A 17,649-nucleotide genomic window follows, 5' to 3' on the forward strand; every position below is an offset into this window, starting at 1 on the left:
AGCTCTCTGCACTTGCAACCAAAATAAACTAAGTTAATGGTAACTTAAAAGAAAATACTAACCTCTCCATGTAAATATATTGCGAGATATATTTGCTACATGAAGGATTCTAGCATTAGTGAATTACAAGCCAAAAATAGCAAAACAACATCCTAAATTACTACATTTCAACAACTTGAGAGTCCCTTAATTAAAATCTTCTGTAGTTATCTTCGCTACAGTGCAATTCCAGCCTACATATTGTAACTGTTTTCTGATGCGGTCAGATGTGAGAAAATATTAATGTTCACAAACTGCAATCACATTGGCTTTAGTGAGTTTAGCAGTGCTTTAATAGTTTGTAATGAATACCTCTTGCAAAATGATTCAAATAAAGTGCTTTGAACATGTGAAACTTTTTGAATTTTAAATAGCTGATCAAGTACACAGCTCCTACTTGTCCTATGATTAACAAATTACTGTAGAAGGTAGTGGTCCAGTGGGAGACAACTTATCAGAGATAATGGGAGCAAAATTGTAAAGAATCAAATTTATGTATGATTGAAGACACAATATTAGATTAAAAATCAAAATCTTACCCTTTCTGCTGCACTTGACATAATTATGTTCTAAAGAATACAAATACAAACATTATGTAAAGTTTAAACCTACAGGATTTTACAGGTACTGCATTTTTAACAACACTCACTAAAACAAACAGGAAATCAGAATGTTTAGCAATCTTAAGTGCAATGTTTGTTTGGAAAGAATACAATTTAAAGCACTTTAGGCTAATTGAATGTTAATGACTGTGGTTAACATGTTGGCCCAGATTTGCAGTCAGCAGTGAAGTAATGGTGCTTACTGCTGACCTCAAAGAATGCTGCTCACAAAGATCTATTGATCTCTGGATTGGACCCGGGCTTAATTCCAACCTTGGGTTACTGTTTGTATTGAATTTGCACAATCTCCCAGTGTCTTTGTGGGTTCGCTTCCGGTGCTACGGTTTCCCCGCTCAGTTCAAAGATTTACAGGTTAGGTGGATTGGCCATTCTAATTTATCCCTTAAGTGTCCAAAGGTTAGGTTTGATTGCAGGGATAGGGCACAGGAGTGGGCCTAGGAGGGGTGCTCTTTTGGAGGCTGGGTATAGACTCGATGGGCCGAATGGCCTCCTTCTGCACTGTAGGGATTCCAGGGTTATCACTCACTTTTCACAGAAAAATAAAGATTGGGACATGTACGTTGGGAAAAAAATTGACCGTATGCAAATATAAAATTAGGTTTCCAGAACCAGCAAGTGTTTAGCAGCACTGATGACTCAGAATGCTATTAAAAACCCAATTACTGTTTATGCAGATGCCAAGTTATAATAATAATCTTTATTAGTGTCACAAGTAGACTTACATTACACTGCAATGAAGTTACTGTGAAAATCCCCTAGTTGCCACACTCTGGCGCCTGTTCGGGTAAGCACGTCATTTGGGACTTGTGGGAGGAAACCGGAGAACCCGGAGGAAACCCAGGCAGGCACGGGAGAACGTGCAGACTCCATACAGACAGTGACTCAAGCCGGGAATCGAACCAAGGTCCCTGGAGCTGTGAAATAACAGTGCTAGCCACTGTGCCGCCATGCCACCCATCACTACCATGTACGGCTGCCATCTGTACTGTAGGGAACCTATGAAGATAGTGAATATTGACAGCTTTACTGACATTAGAACTGCAAATTCTGGCTCCTGTGGCTTTTTGTAAGTGGCACAATAATTGCAATAATTTTAAGCAACTATCGTGATGCATTAAATCTAGTAGACCCGGGGAAAGGGGAAACAGTTTATATGGTTTCATTAATTTTGATTTCAAAGATTTAGGGTCACAATGATCATCAAAAGGTTCCACATATGCACCTCCCCCCAATCAATGGCTATGCATCTTGTGGGGGTGAACAAAGAAGGTTAACAACTCAAAGCAATAAAACAGCAACTTAATTACAACAAGACAATTACAGTGGTAAGGTAGCAAATGTTACAACTCCAATGTAATGTTAAAACATCAAGGTGCAACCCGACAAAACACAAAGGGTGTTGGGGCCCAGCTTTAGACAAAAATCTTGCCCAAAGCCAGGATTCAATTGTCTGCCAGAGAGCCCATAGGAGTTGGAATTGGGACACATGACAACTCAATCCACGCTTCCATTCCCTTGCAGATGCTATAAAACAGATCAAGTTTCCTGATTTTGCAGCAAAACATTCCAAATATGGTCCCTTACAAAGTGATTAAACACACAGTTCCTTGGAATTGCTGAAGATTATTTGTGTTAAAGATTTTCTCAGGCAATTGGGAATAGTTAGTAGTCCCAAAAACTCACTTACAAAAATCATTCAGTTTGGTTTTGTTATTGTTAATGATACTGTGATTTCACAGCAACTACTTAAAAAAAAAGTAAAACTGCATGCTAATTATGATTCGACAAGAACCAGAATACTCCCTTTGCCGTATCCATAATCTTGATGAAACACTTTGAAGGATGTTCACCTTTCCCTTACATATCTGCATCAGGCTGAGTGCATTTGAAATGGTATATCTTCTCATTGTAGAATCTTTAATAGCAGGAGAATATGCCAGTTCAAAGTAAATTCCTCTTTCAATAGCCTGAAATACAATTAGAAAGTGATCAATAAAATGATGAACAATTCCATGAATTTTTTCATTGAAACAAGAGGGTAAGAATAAAAATCTTACTCAAAAATTGAAATGGATATTTAATTCCTTCATTTCTCACCCCCAGTAACTTATATTTACATAATGTATTTAACGTAATGAAACATCTCAAAGCACTTTACAGCATTATAAAATTAAGAGTGAAACCGGGCCACATAAGAAAATTATCGGGTTAGATGAACAAAAGCTTGGTCAGCTAAGTAGAATTGAAGGAGAGTCTTAAAGGAGAAAAGTGAGGATGAGGGGCAGAAGGGTGCAGAGAGCCAAAGCAACTGAAGGCACAGCCACCAATGATGCAGATGGAAATGCGCAACAGACTAGAATTAGAGTGCAGATATCCTCAAGGGCTGTGGGGCGAGGTCAAGGAGGAATTTAAGAACAAGGGTGAGACTTTTAAAATAAAGACATTGCTTGAACTGGGAACCAACGTAGGCTAGCAACAACAGGGGTGACAGGAGAACTGGATTTGCCGTAAGTTAAGACACTGGCAGCAGTTTTGCAGCAGCTGCAAAATAAAAGAAATCTGTCCCTGCTTTGGCACTTCACATCAATTTCACGTGCAGGGTGGGTGTCCTGCTCTCTGCTGATGCTTCCGGCCGGAAGACTCCGTAAATCCTAATGTGCCACCATTTAAAATGCGGCAGCGGCTGCAATACCCAATTTAAAAGCCAGTAGCGGCTGTTGGGTGCTTTTCCCGTGATTGGGACCACTGTGGGAACAATCGTCCGCGACCCTCCTGACACCTGCCATCGATCCAGAACCCTGATCTCCAAAGTGCACTGCAGCAACTCAGCAAGGCTCCTTCGACAGCACCTTCCAAACCAGTGATCTCTACTATCTAGAAGAACATGGGCAGTAGACGCATGGGAACATTCCCAGTTGAGAGTTCCCCTCCAAGCCACACACCATCCTGACTTGGAACTATCACTGTTTCTTCATTGTCAAAATTCTGCAACTCTCCAATAGCACTGTGGGTGTACCTACATCAGGTGGACTGCAATGGTTTACCACCACCGTCTCAAAGGCAATTAGAGATGGGCAACAAATGGTGTACTTGCTAGTGACAATGATGCAATGAAAAATTTAAAATGCGCTGAGATGGGGTGAAATTGAGCAATGTTAGAGGTGGAAATAGGTACTGTTAGTGAAGGTACAAATAAGATGCCTGAAGCTCACCTCCGGATCAAATGTGAAATCAATGTTGCAAACAGACTGGCTTAATCTCCGACTGTTGCAAGGGGGAAAGGTGGAGCTTATAGGCAGGGAATGGAAATTGGAGGAGGGGGTCCAAAAAACAAGGACTTCAGTCTTCCCAATATTTAATTGGAAGAAATGTCTGCTGATCCAGTACTATTTGTTCAAAACGCAGTCTGATAATTTAGCAATGGTGCAGAGATTCTGTGGTGAGGTAATGCCGGGTGTCATCAGCGTACATGAACAAGTATTCGCGGCTAAATTCTGGCATGCATTATTTTCTGCTTGGAAATTACATAAATCTTAACCAACCCAATTCTACTATAAAAGCTTTCTGAAGGGAAATGACAGAATCACACAAATTTCAATTTTGTAGGGGAGCCACTGCGACAGTGGCCATCCATTCCATTTCATTTTCTGCCTCACCATGACCATTTCTATTCTTCTATTCAAGTAGTTAGGCAACCCATGTCAAATTACGCAGGTCTGTCTCATTGGTCTCAATATTTCAAGTGAAAAACTCCAAACTTTCCCGTCATTCTTCCAGTAAAATGCTACTCAGATTCCCCAAGAATACCAAGTCTAAAACCTATTGTTACCGACTCATCTGCCAAAAGAAACAATCTTTCAGTATTTACATTCTTAAAATTGTGTTCCCTATTCTAGTTAAAACTGTCCCAACTTCCGGTGGTGGCCATGGAGTGAGTGGTTGCACACACGGCGGCTCCTGCTCGAAGGCTTTGGTTTTGACTCCTTATACCTGATCTTTGGGCAATTCTGGCAGAAAGGTTGTGCCGACAGTGGAGGGGGTAAGTTAGATACTGGATGGGCATGTCTCTGGGTTACCAAACTCGACTGAAAACAGAGTCCTGGCTAAAGAGTTGGAGGAGACTCATGGTGCAGCATTATTATAAAAATAGCAGAGGGGGAAGGGTCGTTGTCATGGGGGAGGCGGTGGCATAGTGGTACTGTCACTAGACTAGTAATCCAGAGACCCAGGATAATGATCGAGGGACCCGGTTTCAAATCCCACCATGGCAGATGATGGAATTCAAACTCAAATGTGGTGATATGCCAGTGTGACCTCCCACCAGCAGGTGGTGTCAGACGTAAGTCAGGGCACATCCAGCTATCTTCAGCAGGTTGTAAGAGGTACATGAAAACAGTCGTGCAAAGGGGTAGTTCCAAGGGTGTCTAGAGAAACTGTTATAACTTGCACTGTATCTGATCATTATCGTACCACGTGTACATTAATCAATCCTGGATTTGGCTAAGTCACCAACTGTTCTGTAGATTCCTTGCCAGATGAAGAACACGGAACACAACATAAAATATCAGGAATTAAAAGTCTAATGATGACCATGAAACCATTGTCGTTGGCCTTGTTCTGCATTACAAGCCAGCTGTTTAGCCCACTGTGCTAAACAAGCCCCTAGTATGACTATGTTGCAGACTCCACCATTCTGTGTATGTCCTGTCTCACTGGCAGGACAGACCCAGCAGAGGTGGCGGCATACTGGTATACAGTCGGGAGGGAGTTGCCCTGGGACTCCTCAAGATAGATTCTGGACCCTATGAAGTCTCATGGCATCAGGTCAAGCAAACCTGCTGATTACCAACGTACTGGCCACCACCAGCTGATGAATCAGTACTCCTCCAGGTTGAACAACACTTGGAGGAAGCACTGAGGGTGGCAAGAATGCAGACTTCAATGCCCATCACCAAGAGCAGCTCGGTAGCACCACCACAGACCAAGTTGGCTGGGTCCTAAAGGACCTAGCTGCTAGTCTGGGACTGCAACAGATGGTGAAGGAACCACCAAGCAGGAAAAACATACTTGACTTCATCCTCACCAATCTGCCTGCTGCAGATGCATCTGTCCATGACAGCATTTGTAGAAGTGACCACCGCACAGTCCTTGTGGAGACAAAGTCCTGTCTTCACTTTGAGGACACCCTCCATCGTGTTGTGTGGCATTACCACTGTGCTAACTGGAACAGACTTCGATCAGATCTCGCAACAAGACTGGGCACCCACAAGGTGCTGTGGGCCATCAGCAGCAGCAGAATTGTAATTCAACCACAATCTGCACCACACTATCCCCCACACTACCATTACCACTAAGCCAGGGGATCACCCCTGGTTCATTGAAGAGTGCAGGAGAGCACGTCAGTAGCAACATCAGGCATACCGAAAAATGAGGTGTTAACTTGGTGAACCTACAACACAGGACTACTTGTGTGCCAAACAGCATAAGCAGCAAGAAATAGAGCTAAGCGATTCCACAATGAACACATCAGATCCATGCTCTGTGGTCTTGCCACATCCAGCCGTGAATGGTGGTGAACAATTAAACAATTCTGGAGGAAGAGGCTCCACAAATATCCTCATCCGCAATGATGGAGGAGCCCTGCACATATGCGCAAAAAACAAGGCTGAGGCATTCGCAACAATATTCAGCCAGAAGTGCCCAGTGATCCACCTTGGTCTCCTCCAGAGGTCCCCAGCATCATAGACATCAGCCTTCAGCCAATACGATTCACTCCACGTGATATCAAGAAACGGCTGAAGCCACTGGATACTGCAAAGGCCATGGGCCCTGACAATATCTTGAAAATGAAATGAAAATTGCTTATTGTCACAAGTAGGCTTCAATGAAGTTACTTTAAAAAGCCCCTAGTCGCCACATTCCGGCGCCTGTTCTTGGCAACGGTACTGAAGACTTGTGCTCCAGAATTTGTTGCGCCCCTAGCCAAGCTGTTCCAGTACAGCTACATCGACATCTACCCGACAATGTGGAAAATTGCCCAGGTGTGTCCTGTACCCAAGAAACAGGACAAATTCAACCCAGCCAATTATTACCGTATCAGTCTACACTCGATCATCAGCAAAGTGATGGAACGAGTCATCAACAATGCTATCAAGTGGCACTTACTCAGGAATAACCTGCTCACGGACACTCAGTTTGAGTTCAATCAGCTCCTGACCTCATTACAGCCTTGGTTCAAACATGGACAAAAGAGCTGAATACCAGAGAGTGACTGCCCATGATATCAAGGCAGCATTTGACCGAGTATGGCATCAAAGAGCCCTAGTTAAACTGGAGTCAATGGAATCTGGACCTGGAATACCTGACCGTGAAGTGCCACCAGTACTACCTTCCACGTGAGTTCACTTCAGCCATTATCACAGTGGTCTACATCCCACCCAAGGCAGAAGTGAAGAAGGCGGTGGACAAACTACACAGTTAGAAACAGCAATGAAACAGAACACGCGGAGGCCTTGTTCATCATGGCCGGGGACTTCAACAAGGCCAACCTCGAGCGTACTGACAAAATTTCAACAACACATCACCCGTCCCACCAGGGGTGACAACACTCTCGACTACTGTTATACAAAAACCAAGAGCATTCTATCCCCCGACCGCATCTTGAAAAATCAGACCATAAGACGGTGCTCCTTCTCACAGCATACAAACAGAAGAACTCCGACGTGACTGCTTGGAGTCAGTGGACTGGTCCACATTGAAGAGCTCAATGACCAACCTAAACGAGAATGCCACCACCTTTATCAGAAAATGTGTGGACGACTGCGTGCTAAAGAAAGTAATACGTAGATTCCCAATCAGAAACCATGGCTTAATCGGGAGATTGATCCCTACAAAAGGCCAATTCTGAGGCGTTCCAGTCAAGTGACCCTGACCTATGCAAGAAATCCAGGTAAGACCTCCGCAAAGTCATCCGGGATGCCAAGAAACAAGAGGCCAAACTAGAGTCACAGGCTAGCGTTACAGACTCGTCAGTTGTGGCAAGGCCTAAACAACGTAACAGGCTACGAAGTGAAGCTGAGCAGAATCTCCCGCAGCAGTGCACCCCTCCCTGATGAATTCAATGCATGCTATTCTTGGCTCGAGTAGGAAACCGCTGTTCGACTGCCCCAGCAGCCCCTGACACACCCACCGTCACAACTTCCAAAATCAGATCGGCCTTCCTGAAAAAGTGAACTCTCAGAAGGCGAAGGGTCCGGACGGGGTCCCTGGTCGTGCACTCCGATCCTACGCAGACCAGCTGGCAGATGTGTTCGCGGATATCTTCAACCTCTCCCTACTCCTTTCTAAGGTCCCCACCTGCTTCAAGACCACCATCATACCAGTGCCAAAGAAGAACCAGGCAACATGCCTCAATGACTACCGTCCGGTAGCCCTGACATCGATTGTAATGAAGTACTTCGAGAGGTTGGTCACGAGGCACATCAACTCCATCCTCCCAGAATGCCTAGATCCACTGCAATTCGCATACCGCCACAATCGGTCCACAGCAGACGCCATCTCCCTGGCCCTACACTCATCCCTGGAGCATCTCAACAACAAGGACTCCTACATCGGACTCCTATCATTAAGAATAAACACCACCTCCTCCACGATACTGGGGCCCCGCATGGCTGCGTACTTAGCCCCCTACTACACTCGATATACACACACACACGATTGCGGGGCAAAATGTGGCCCCAATTCCATATACAAGTTTGCTGACGGCACGACCGTAGTGGGTCGTATCTCAAACAACGATGAGTCAGAATACAGGAGGGAGATAGAGAATGTAGTGGGATGGTGTAACAACAACAATCTCTCCCTCAATGCCAGAAAAACTAAAGAGCTGGTCATTGACTTCAGGAAACAAAGTACTGTACACACCCCTGTCTTCATCAACGGGGCCGAGGTGGAGATGGTTGACAGCTTCAAATTCCTAGGTGTGAACATCACCAAAAATCTGTCCTGGCCCACCCATGTCGATGCTACGACCAAGAAAGTACAACAGGGCCTCTACTTGCTTAGGAAACTAAAGAAATTCAGCATGTCCACACCGACTCTTACCAACTTTTACAGGTACACCATAGAAAGCATCCTATCTGGCTGCATGGCAACTGCTCAGCCCAAGACTGCAAGCAACTTCAGAGAGTTGTGAATAACACCCAGTCCATCACACAGAACCGCCTCCCATCCATTGACTCTATCTACACCTCTCGCTGCGTTGGGAAATTGGGCAGCACAAACAAAGACCCCGCCCACCCGGCTTACACCCCTCTTCCAACTTCTTCCATATGGCAGGAGATACAAAAGTCTAAGAACGCACACACGAACAGATTCAAAAGTAGCTTCTTCCGCGCTGTTACCAGACTCGTAAACGACCCTCTTATGGACTGATCTGATTAATACTACCCTCTTGTATACTTCACCCGATGCCAGTGTCTATGCATTTACATTGTGTAACTTGTGCTGCCCTATTATGTATTTTCTTTTCATCTACTAAATGATTTGTTTAAGCTGTGCACAGAAAAATACATTTTACTGTACCTCGGTACACGTGACAAAAAAAAAATCCAATCCAATCAGGGGGAAAACTCTCAACCGGTTGGAGGCATACCTGGCACAAAGGAAGTTATGGTGGTTGGAGGTCAATCATCTCAGCTCCAGGACATCACTGCAGCAGTTCCTCAGGGTAGTGTCCTAGGCCCAACCATCTTCAGCTGCTTCATCAATGACCTCCCTTCCATCACAAGGTTAGAAATGGGGATGTTCGCAGAAGACTGCACAATATTCAGCACCATTTGCGCCTCTTCAGATAATGAAGCAGTCCATGTCCAAATGCAGCAAGACCTGGACAATATCCAGGCTTGGGCTGACAAGTGGCGATTTACATTCGCACCACACAAGTGCCACACATTGACCATCTCCTGTAAGAGAGGATCTAACTACCAGCCCTTGACATTCAACAGTATCACCATTGCTGTATCCTCCACAACCAACATCCTGGAAGTGACCATTGATCAGAATCTGAACTAGACTAGCCATATTAATACTGTGGCTACCAGGACATTTCAAAGGCTAGGAATCCTAGCTCACCTCCTGACCCCCCAAAGTTGTCCACCATCTACAAGTACAAGTCAGGAGTGTAATGGAATACTCTCCACTTGTCTGGATGAGTGCAGCTCCAAAAAACACACAAGAAGTTTGACACCATCCAGGACAAAGTAGTCTGCTTGATTGCTCCCCCTTCTACAAACATTCAAACTCTCCACCACCGACTAACAGTGGCAGCCATATAGACCATATACAAGATGCACTGCAGTAACTCACCAAGGTTCCTCAGGCAGCACCTTCCAAAGCCACAACCACTACCATGTGGAAGGACAAGAGCAGCAACCAGGGAACCCCACCACCTGGAGGTTCCCCTCCAAGACACTCACCACCCTGACTTGGAAATATATCGCCGTTCCTTCGCTGTCACTGGGGTAACATTCTGGAACTTTCTCCCTAACAGCATAGTGGGTGTACCTACACCTCAAGGACTGCAGCGGTTGAAGAAGGCAACTAGGGATGGCAATAAATGCTGGTCTAACCAGGGCTGCCCACATCCCAAAAATGAATTTAAAAAGACTTGAAAGCTGCAAATGGAGCAGTTGTTGAGCTTCATTAAGGATGAAGTTCCGCAGGTATGTAAGGAAATGCAGAACAACTGATCTAAGGCAATGGGGGGGCAGTGGCACCTCTGTGTGGGATCTTGGAACGGGTGGAGAAGACCCTTGAGGTGCATGGGGAGACAATCCAGGAGGTGGAGAAGGTAGTGTCTGACCAATGATCGGATTGTGTCATTGGAGGCAGAGATCGTGATCCTGGGAGACATGTGTAAGATGCTGCGAGCAAAAGGTGGAGGACCAGGAAAATAGGGCCATGCGGCAAAAATCTTCAGATTGCAGGCCTTCTGGAGGGACCGAGTGCAACAGGCTATGTTGCGAGGATGCTGGCCAGGTTGATGGACAGGAAGGTGCTGGACAAGGCCTCGGAGGTGGTTGAGGGCCGGGAATATTACTTTGGGTCACTAGAGGAGCATACATTCCCCCATGGCAATTGTGTGAACGAATGAGATGAACTTGGCAGTATTTGTGGTTGTACGGGGATGAGGCAGGAGTTCTACTGTTGTTTGCATTGGCAATGGCACTTTGGGTCTCAGTTGATCTGCAGGAGGTTGCTGAGGGGGGGGTGGCACCGGGTGTCATTGTACACCAATGGCTTATTATTGTTAGTGTTGGATCCGTTGGAAAGTGACGGCAGAATCATGGGCTTCCTGGAGAAGTTTGGGGAACCTCAAATTGAATATAGGAGAAAGTGAGGTGTTTCCGATGAATGCGGTGGGGCAGGAAGGAGAACCTGGGGGCTCTGGCATTTAAGGTGGCAAGGGAGCGGTTTCAAGAACCAGGTAACGCACGATTGGGCCACAATACAAAGTTCAACCTGGGGTTGGTAAAGGAGATCAAGGGGGACCTTGAAAGGTGGGATATGCTACACTTGACATTGATGGGGAGGGGGCAAGTAGCGAAGATGAACTTGTTGCGAAGATTTCGGTTTGTGTTTCAGTCCCTCCTGATTTTTCTCCCCAAGACCTTTTTTCAGAACGTGATTGCGCTAGTTTTGGATTTGTGTGGTCAAGGAATGTGTCGAGGGTGAAGAGGGCTCTGGTGCGAAGGCAGAGGCAGAGGGGTGATTCCGCTCCGGAGCATGTTCCATTACTATTGGGTAGCGAATGTGGAAATATATAGTTCGGTGGTGGAGTAGTATCTAAAAATCTGGAACCAGCTGAGGAGGCAAATTAAACTGGGTCACATGTCGATGTTGACACCATTGTGTGGGAATCATGGGTTCAAGCCGAGGGAGAGGGATCGAATGATTAGGTGGCGGAGGGAAGAGGGATTGGGGTGGGTCAGGGTCGCAGTGGGGAGGTTCGCAGGGTTAGGGGAGCTGCAGGAGAGGTTTTAGTTACCAAGAGGGAGAGAATTTAGGTACTGGCAGGTGCGGGCCTTTGCGCACAAGGAGCTGCCTCCATTCCCTCAGGTACCTGAGTATACGCTTCTGGAGAAATTGCTGCTTCCAAAAGAGGTTGGGAATGGCAGGATTGGGGAAATAGATGGATGGTTGGGGGGAGTAGCGCAAGACAGCAATGAAAGGGATCTAACAGAAGTGGGAGGAGGAGCTGGGGAGGGAGCTAGAATGGGGACTTTGGTGTGAGGTAATGCAGTGAGTGAACTTAACCTCTTCTCCACAGGGTCCACATGACTCAGGCTCGGAGTTGTTGTTTTTTTCCGGAGCTACCGACGGGTGTGAGGGGCTGGCGAATCATGCTCATCTGTTCCAAAGAATTGGGGAACTTTTGGGAGGCAGCGTTTCGGATCTATGGTGGCGATCTTCTGGGTATCGGAGGGGTAGGGGGCCGATTGTCATGGCCTTCGCCTCTCTGATTGCCCAGCGACTGCTACTTTTAAATTGGAGGCCAGCTACGCCATTGGGGGTAGCGGCATGGCTGGGGATCTGTAAGAATTTCTCAGGTTGGAGAAAATCAAATTTTCCTTAAGGTGGTCAGAGGAGGACTTCAAGGTGCGGTGGAGGCCATTTGTGGTTATTTTTGAGGAGTTGTTTGTCGTGGGGAGGGGAGATTAAAAGGGGAAAAATGTACAAACTGCATACTTTGATTGGATGTTAAGCTTGTGTTATTTTGTTGAAAACTCCCAATTTTCCAAATTTAACAGATATAACTGCGTAATTCTGTACAAAGTTCTACTGGATCTTCACTGTACCTTTGTCACAGCTATAATGACCATTTGATGCATCAAGTGGCATTCAAACTGTGACCCAAGCAATATTATGCATAAATTCAACTTAATTCCCTTGATTTTATATTTCATTCACTTCTATGTACAATTTAAACCCATTTCAAAACCAAACTAAACAGTATTACATTTCAACATACCAATTTTCAAGTGGTGTATTTCTTGCCTTTTCAAAAATATGATTAAATGCAACTGCTGAAATACTAGGGCCATGTTTTGACACAGAACAAGTGTCAAATAGCACAATTATATTTACAGAGATGTTGCACCAACTACATTTGTGAACAATCAATTTTCAATTTATTCAGGAATTTAGGACTTCAAGGACCCTTGGTTGTATGAAGCTAAAGTCAAAAACACTTATGAAGAAGCTATTCAGGTGCAGAATGAGAAACAATCAGTCAAAATAATAAACAATCCTTATGCTCCTAACCTCAAATCCAAATTAAATGTTTATATTGGCCACCTTCATTTCAGCTGAAGACCAATTAATCATAGCCATTTGTTGATGCATCGAGACACTTTCTTGGCTTCAAGCACAGACACAAGGGATTATTCCAAGGTTGTAAGCAAAAGAAACAAAAGAATATACTGCAATTCAAGTAATGAGAGATTAGTCATGAACAATTAAAGAGCACTCAAATTGAAACATGGGCAATTAGTTGAAATAGGGAGTGATAATGCAGGAGAAAAAAGGATTATTTGTGATTTCTGTGTAGCACCAGCACCCTCTAAAGGAATATTTTCATATTGCTTTCATCTCTTACATGCACCTATAAATAAACCAGGGTACATGGAGCGCTTCACTCCCACTCGATTCAAACCTTCCAATAATGTAATCGTCATTCACACACACACACAAAAGATTTGCAGTTGTGTAAAATAACTGTGTATTGTAAAATGCAGGTAATCACAAAGCTAACAGATTTACCATTATAACCAACCCTCCATGCCCCATCCATTAACAGCAAACACATTGTGCTGATTGGATCATTAGGGGGAATCATGTGGGCTGCAGGTCAAGGGTATAAAATGCAGCCAATGTAAAAAGTTGCAGTTACTTTAAGATGTCTGACACCATTTGTAGGGTACAACTTTAGAATGGAAGAAATTGTACAATCTACATTGAGACAGATGGCTGAGGCAGCACAAGCGCCCAGGAAAACAAAACCACTATTTTAAAGTCAGAATCTCAGAGATAGGGCTGATGTAGGTACAACAAAAGGTTGACATTTTTGGTAAATAAGCAGACCGCTTAAAGTCTCCTTCTAGGATGTCCAACAATATGTTGCATAACAGATAAATGTAATTTCTCATGTGTGCGATAGAGTTTACCATATCGAGTACATATGCAAGTCAGGCATGGCCTGAATGTAGCTGCTTCAAGTGTAACATGACATGCCTGGACCACAATATTTCACTGCAACCAACTCTCTGGTGGTAGTTTTGGACAGTAGAAATGAAGACCCAAGGATAGGAAATGGTTAATGTGGTCAATAAGCACTGGCTGACACATGGTAGCACAGTAAAAATCCAGGTTCGGTAGAAATTATTTGATCTCTGGAAATCAAATTTAGAAATGACTGCTAGTTAAAGTGGAGTGAAACTACAGCATGTGACAAGATGAGGGCAGCAATCAGAGGTGATGGGAGTTTGTGATCAAGTAGCAAAAGTTTGGAAAAGTGATCCAGAGTGATCCTAGATAGTTATTCTAGAAAGTTATATCCTAGATAGTGGAGCATCTCACTTCACAGATGCTGTTAGACCTACTGAGATTGTCCAGCATTTTCTGTTTTTGTTTCAGATTCCAGCATCCACAGTAATTTGTTTTTATCTCGATAAAGCTATTGGTAACAGAAAATGAGGGACAACAACTTTAAAAGGGGTCAAAACCTACTCTCGCACTGGTCAATCAGAAGGCAAGTGTGTTCGAACATATGATTCACTGATTTGAGATGTTGTAAATTAGTTCTTTTTCATCTACCCCATCTTAAAAACTTTGATCCAATCACCCATGACTATCTAAATGCCTCGGAATACAACCCAGTTTATGTAATCACTCTTAATTTAACCCTTGAAGACCAGGTATCACCCTGGTACATCTTTTCTGTTCTCACTCCAAGGATAATATATTTTCCCAAGATATGCTGACAAACAGCACTTGAGGTATACTCTAACCAGAGCTCTGCATAGCTCAAATATGAATTTTACCCATAGTAGTCCAGTGCTCATGATATAAAGACCAGCGATGAATCAGTCTTTTTGAATATTTTCTGTGCCTGTCCATGACATTTTAATGACCTATGGACCTGTGCCCAAAATCACTTTGGGCCTCCACGGGCTCTAGCTTTTCAACACCTAGAAAGTACCCTGCTCTACATTTTTTTCAGATCCAAAGTGGATGACTGCCTATTACCTACATTGAAATCTATTTGTCATTGTTTTGTCCCATTGCCTTTATCAATAACTGTATATTTGCATCTACATTGCTTAGAATGCCACCTATATGTGTCATTAACAAATCTGGACTTGGTGCAAACCATATCAAAGTCATTTATGAACAGAGCCAATAGTTAAGGCTTCAACACAAATCCTCGCAGGACACAAGTTGCCAATTAGAATACCTGCCCATGACTTCCGGTTGCGGCTATGACCAGCTAAGTCGCACATTTGGCAGCTCCTGCGACAAAGGTGTTTAAGGGCCGAGTGGAGGGCCCCGACGGTACTGTAAAGACGAATCCCGGTGGGGGAAGGCTCCCTGAGGAGAGTGAGACCAACTTTATGGTCGGTACTCGGAGAGGGGCGACAAAAAAAGCGGCAGCAGCTCCCCAAAAAAAGCGGGGGAAAGAGGACCAAAATGGCGGCCGGTGGTGCACTAGAAGATTGGAGAAAATGGGCGGAGGAGCAGCAGGCCGCTCTCCTCCGGTGTTTTACGGAGCTGAAAGTGGAACTCTTAGAGTCCATGAACGCGACGACCACAAGGCTGATGGGGGCCCAGGCGACCCAAGAGGCGTCGATAAGAGAGCTGCAGCAGGAGATGGCGGTGAGGGAGGAGGAAGCCACGGTCCTCGTGGGAAAGGTGGAGGTGCACGAGGCACTCCACCTGAAATGGCAGAGCCGCTTTGAGGAGCTGGACACGCGAATGAGGCGGAAGAACTTGAGGATCCTGGGCCTAGCAGAAGGCCTGGAGGGGCCTGATCTCCCGAAATATGTAGCGGAGATGTTGAGCTCCCTGATGGGAGAGGGGGCAGGTCCATCGCCCCTGGAGCTGGAAGAAGCATATCGGGTCATGGCTAGGCGGCCTAGGGCAAACGAGCCCCCGAGGGCGGTGCTGGTGCGGTTCCAGCGTCTCTGCGATCGGGAGAAAGTGCTGAGGTGGGCCAAGAGGGAGAAAAGCAGCAAATGGGAGAATTCGACGGTGCGGATATATCAGGACTGGAGTGCGGAGGTGGCAAAGCGGCGGGCCCGGTTTAACCGAACGAAGGCGGTGCTGCACGCAAAAAGGATCAAGTTTGGAATGCTGCAGCCAGCGCGCTTGTGGGTCACCTACAAGGACCAGCACCATTACTTTGAGACCCCAGAGGAGGCATGGACTTTTGTTCGGGAGGAAAAGCTGGACCTGAACTAGAACTTGGGAACGCCGGCGGTCGAGGCCGCCCGAGTACCCTTGACTGATCAAGTGGCCCATGTCTTTCTTAGGCCAGGTCGGAACTTGGTTAAAGTTGATGGATCGTTTGGTTTCTTTGAAACTTGTGTTATGGGGGGTTTCTTTGTTCCTTTTTGTGTGTCTCTTCCCGTTGCCAACTTCCCTTAATTATTGTTGTTGTAGGGGGGGCTTTTTTTTTACTGTTTTTTGATCTGTTCTTTAAGGGTTATGGTTACTGTTGGTTAAGTACGTTATTATTGGGTAGTTATTTAGTTATGCAGGCATAGTTATGTATTTATGTATTTATTTGCGATTTGTTATTTATATTGTTATATTGTTAAGTTGGGGAGGCGGGACGGGGGGGGAGCAAGTGGGTTATGCATGTTTTCTTTTTCTCTTTTTTCTTCCTCTCGTTTTAAGGGGGCTTTGTTATCGGTGTGGATGGGGACGGGGGTGGAATTGAAGATGGCGGGGTAGGGTGTGGCCGGGCGAAAGCGCGGGCTCTTCCCTGTTTCCTGCGCGCGGGACGGAGGAAGGGGGAGGAGAGAAGAGTGGGGTGTGGCCAGCAATGGCGGCTTTTCCCGCGCTGAAGCGGAGTCAGAGAGGGATGGCAAGGGGGGGGGGGGGGAGGCCCCTCCCCCCCCACATCGGGAGGAGTCGGAGTGTGGCAGGGGCAGCCGGGTCAGCGAAAACCAGCTGACTCTCGGGAGTACGATGGTGGATACACTGCGGCTAGGAGGGGTCCTAGCCAGGGGGGGGGAAGGGGGGTTAGGGGGGGATACCGGGTTGCTGCTGGAAAGGCTGAGGACGGAAAGGGAAGAACGGGAGGAGAGAGGGGGGGGGGCCATCGCCATGGGGAACGGGTCAGAAGGGGAGGGTCGACCCGAGGCGAACAGGGGACAGAACATGGCTAATAGACAGGGGAAAGGGACGGGTCGCTCCGCGACCCGGTTGATTACTTGGAATGTGAGGGGGCTGAACGGACCGGTCAAGAGATCAAGGGTTTTTTCACATCTAAAGGGACTGCAGGCGGATGTGGCAATGTTGCAGGAGACTCACTTGAGAGTAGTAGACCAGGTGCGCCTGAGAAGGGGGTGGGTGGGACAGGTGTTCCACTCAGGCTTGGACGCAAAGAACCGGGGGGTGGCGATTTTGGTGGGAAAGAGGGTGTCGTTCGTGGCGGCGCAGGTGGTAGCAGATAAGGAGGGTAGGTACGTGATGGTGAAGGGTAGGCTGCAGGGAGAGAATGTGGTGCTGGTAAATGTATATGCCCCGAATTGGGATGACGCGGGTTTTATGAGGCGCCTGTTGGGCCTCATTCCGGGTCTGGAGGCAGGAGGCCTGATCATGGGGGGGGACTTCAACACAGTGCTCGACCCTGGGCTGGACAGATCGAGTTCCAGGACGAATAGGAGGCCGGCAGCGGCGGAGGTGCTAAGGGGGTTCATGG

General features: G+C 46.1%; 1 protein-coding gene across 3 annotated transcripts in view; it reads right to left on the reverse strand.

The window, feature by feature from the left end:
* Positions 1 to 17,649, reverse strand: part of rpp30 (ribonuclease P/MRP 30 subunit) — a 57,172-nt gene that overhangs the window by 4,952 nt on the left and 34,571 nt on the right. For 2 of the 3 annotated variants that reach the window (XM_038773247.1, XM_038773246.1), the window contains 2 exons: positions 2,513 to 2,629; positions 579 to 608 (listed from right to left, as the gene is read on the reverse strand). In XM_038773247.1, coding sequence (XP_038629175.1) covers positions 579 to 608; positions 2,513 to 2,629 — 147 coding nt within the window. The remainder of the gene's footprint in view (positions 1 to 578; positions 609 to 2,512; positions 2,630 to 17,649) is intronic. The other variant, XM_038773248.1, reaches the window with a different exon arrangement.

The sequence above is a fragment of the Scyliorhinus canicula genome, chromosome 16, assembly GCF_902713615.1.
Source record: "Scyliorhinus canicula chromosome 16, sScyCan1.1, whole genome shotgun sequence".
NCBI classification, from domain to species: domain Eukaryota; kingdom Metazoa; phylum Chordata; class Chondrichthyes; order Carcharhiniformes; family Scyliorhinidae; genus Scyliorhinus; species Scyliorhinus canicula.